We start from the raw sequence: 3,628 nt of genomic DNA, 5'->3' as shown, positions 1-3,628 counted from the left end.
ATGTGGTTGCTGAATGCAATGATCAGCTGTTGACTACTACAGAAAGTAGCATTCTCTTCCTCTTTGGCCCTTAAAGATGAAATATGGGAAGGAAGCATGGGGAAAATATTTCTTTTTATAATGCATACAGAAACCTACCTTTCGCGTTTTAAGTTACCTAATATACTCAGAATAGGCAGCCTAAGACTTAAGCAAAGCCAGTTTAAAAAAGTATCATAAGCCACAAACATAATCATTGAAGTTAAAAATCTGCCTTCCAAAAATCTAGCTGGCAAATCTTTTGGTTTCTTGTTTTTCATGAAAAAAGTTTAATGGATGATCTTATGCCTACAGCAAGAAAGGGAGAGGTGCACTGACTTTCGGTATAACTGGTGCTGATTTGGCAGTAATTTAAAAAGTTGTATTTAGTTAATCCCACAACAGCAAACTTCACAAGTTTCTGCACTGACAGTCATTCATAATTTTAAGTTAGAACAGTTGTCAGTGATGTGATAAAAGGAAAATCTCTATTTAAGCAGTTTTGTCAGTTCTTATTAGTTTTTCTATTAAGTGATATAAGAGATAAACTGTAGGTTGTGTATGGCTAAATATCCATATTTATAAAGCACTGGAACTCTAAGAGACAGTTTCCATTTAATATTCTCCTGACTATCATTTAAATTATACTTTATTTAACCCATATCATTTAAAATCATATATAAGAAAGACTTCAGTTCATCTAAGAAAATAGTTTCGAAATTAAAGAGACAGAAGCAAGAGATACCCCTTCCAGTTCCGTGCAGTTATTGTTACAGATAGGTAATACAGGGAGCTCTTAAATGTATTTAGCTTAAAATTCAATAGTATTCATGCAAAATTAGCGTAAAGTTGTGAGCATACTGTAGCACCACTGCAAATTAACTGATACCTGATATTAGTTTTGTTGTATTAATAATACCTGTCAGTTTTACTAGTGCACATATAGAGGGGAGGCAGGCCAGTAACTGAGAGAAATGCTTGTTTTTCTCTAAGTGGGTAGGTCTGCAAAACCTGCCTTTTAAGCTACAACAGCGTTATCACAGCAAGGCAGAAGTTTCACTGGGTTTTGCAGACTCAGCTAGTTACATCACATTAGAGTTGGTTCGCTATTGAAAGTCATGGAGAAAAATACTAAAGCATAACTCAGTAAATTAACGCCTTAAATTGTAAGCCATCCAAAAATCAGGTCAAAAGTTATGTTATAGGCTACAAGACCCTACTTAGATATTCAATTTAGCCCACATAGGAAGTACAAATATGTTATCTTCCAATTAAAAATTAGTCTTGTTTCTTGAGGGGAAGAGACAGAGAGATAACAAAACCCCAGATAATTCATGCCAACTTCCAGTCCCATCCTACAAGATGACTTTGAGGTTTTTGGAATACAGCCAGGAAGTCATCCAGTGACAAATTACTGTTGCTACCATGACAGACTGTTTTTAGGGATAATTTCCAGTAACTCCTTCAGAAGCTATTGTGCAAAGAACGCAAAAGCTCGCACTGACCTATTATAATTCAAGTACTCTCTCTACTTCATGATAAAGAGGCTTTAGAGAATATGAAAGCACAGTCCAGGAGATCTTCTTAAGACAGGGCAAATGTCAGACTTCTTTCAATTTCCTATAGCTCAGCAGTTGCTGAAGTGCCATTTGTGTAACCACCTTTAGACTTCATGTGGTCCTGAATTGATGCAGTCTAGAAGAAGAAGGGGTAGACTGAGTTAGAATTAGAACATTCATCTTACAAAGTCTGGTTGTCAGAGCAATTTCTAAAAGCATAAATTTGAAGAAGCAGACAGTGCTAGGTCCCAGTAGCAGTGGGGAGAAATAGTAACTAAAAAAACAAACAAAAAAAAACAAACAAAAAAACTAGAAAAACTACCTAGAAGTTCTGTGTTAAGTCAGTGCACGAAATGGGTATTACTGTCCAACATCCAGCTGTTCTTACATCTCTCAACTTGGTACAACTTCGATTTTGGGTGATGTGAAATCTGGACCTAGTATCAAGTGCTTCCACAGAATCATTATCCCAAAGGGTTCACTTCACACACAGAGACACTGGGGAAATCAGATCATCCTGTGGAACGTATCTTCTACAGTATCTTATGCTTACAAACTGAGGGGCATTTTGGGGGGGGGGGGGGAGGGGGGGGGGTGAAATGGGTGTAGGGTGAACACAAAGACAGATGTTTTGTCCTTCCATGATATTATCTAGTATTTTAGTATCTCCTGGCTCTACAGGATACTGAGCTGAGATTCCTGCTTATCCAGGAGCACACACTTACTGATGAAAAGTCACTACTCATCTCTCTTGTCCCAACATGCGCATTGTGGACGAAGTTCATTGGTTCTCCTATCATGTTCCGGTCCAGTCTCCGACGCCTCTTCTATAAAAAGAAAGATATCTTATGTTTCTACTCAGAAAATATGAGGCAGCTTTCAGACAGAAACAAGGAGCGGCAAACAAAGAAAAACAGGCAGTTCTGACCCCCCAGTGACTCCTTGTGGCAACCAGGCTGAAGCTTTACACTCGTCACACTATGAGAGGGTCAAACGCACCTTTATTACTGCTACTTGATTTTTAGCAAAAGCTTTCCTGAATTTTGGAAAAAGTCAATCCCCTACATATAGGGTCTGAGAACTGCAAACAATCATACTGGCAAAGCTTCTGACAAACAACATATAAAGCTTAAACACAGCATAACATATCCATTCTTAGCTTTTCTATTAATCCAATTTAATAAAACAACATGATAGTAAAAGTGTTTCACATTATAACCAAAAGATAAAATTACAAATATGATAAAAGATGGGATTTGTGCATCTACCTACCGGCTGGGGTTGTTCACCATTGCACCAGTTAAAACAAACCAGGAATTCAGTCATTTTATGTTTTCAGTAGGTTATACGGTCTTGTTATTTAATAATTTCTCTGGGAGTTAAAGCGGTACAAGGACCAAGATGCGGTTCCTAAAGTGAGTTTAGGAAGGAATTGCTTGAGCAGATTCACAGATAAAGATCACAGAAAGCATCTGATGAGTATACCTAGAAAGAAATTATTTAATTTATACTAAAATATCTAAAGTTTTGTAACAGTTATTGAGCAACAGACATTTCAACAAGCTGAAACAAGTCTGTAAGAGAACTGTTTTAGACATACCTCCATTGAGTAGCAGTATCAATTTAAAAATCACTAGGTTCACATCAGAAAACAGCATGAACAAGCATGCACATTTATTCCCAGACAGAAAGTAGAATATATTCTAGCGTCTTTACAGAAGTGTAATTAAAGCAACACAAGAATTAAACTAAGTCTTGTTTAACAGTCAATAACCCTGTTGTAACTAGAGCTGGCCAAAGCTTCTCAACTATTTAGTATTTCCAGAAAGAACAGCTTAGAAGCACAACAGACTGAATGATTAAGCTTCACAAATATTTGCAAAATAAAAGTATTCTTACGTCTTACATAGTTGCTCTTCACAGACACAGAGAAGTTCAAAGTAAAGAGAACTCTACAACTCCAAAAAGCCATTAAACCAGAAAAAAAAAAGGAAAGCTTTTTTTTTTTTTTTTTTTTTTTATCAGCAACAGAACCAGTTCATCAGACAGAG

General features: G+C 36.6%; 1 protein-coding gene across 1 annotated transcript; it reads right to left on the bottom strand.

Annotated features, from left to right (window-relative positions):
• Nucleotides 1–1,638: 1,638 nt before the first annotated feature.
• CDC42SE2 (CDC42 small effector 2) lies at nt 1,639–2,903 on the bottom strand (the record flags this gene model as incomplete). Its single annotated transcript, XM_084293721.1, has 3 exons — nt 1,639–1,713; nt 2,303–2,404; nt 2,850–2,903. 3 exons carry the CDS (start codon nt 2,901–2,903, stop codon nt 1,639–1,641), a joined length of 231 nt encoding a protein of 76 aa, XP_084149847.1.
• Nucleotides 2,904–3,628: the final 725 nt, after the last annotated feature.

The sequence above is a fragment of the Netta rufina genome (assembly GCF_964035555.1).
Source record: "Netta rufina genome assembly, chromosome: 11".
Lineage (NCBI taxonomy): Eukaryota > Metazoa > Chordata > Aves > Anseriformes > Anatidae > Netta > Netta rufina.
The sequence above is the reverse complement of the archived record's forward strand: the minus strand, read 5'-3'. Positions and strand labels throughout refer to the sequence as shown.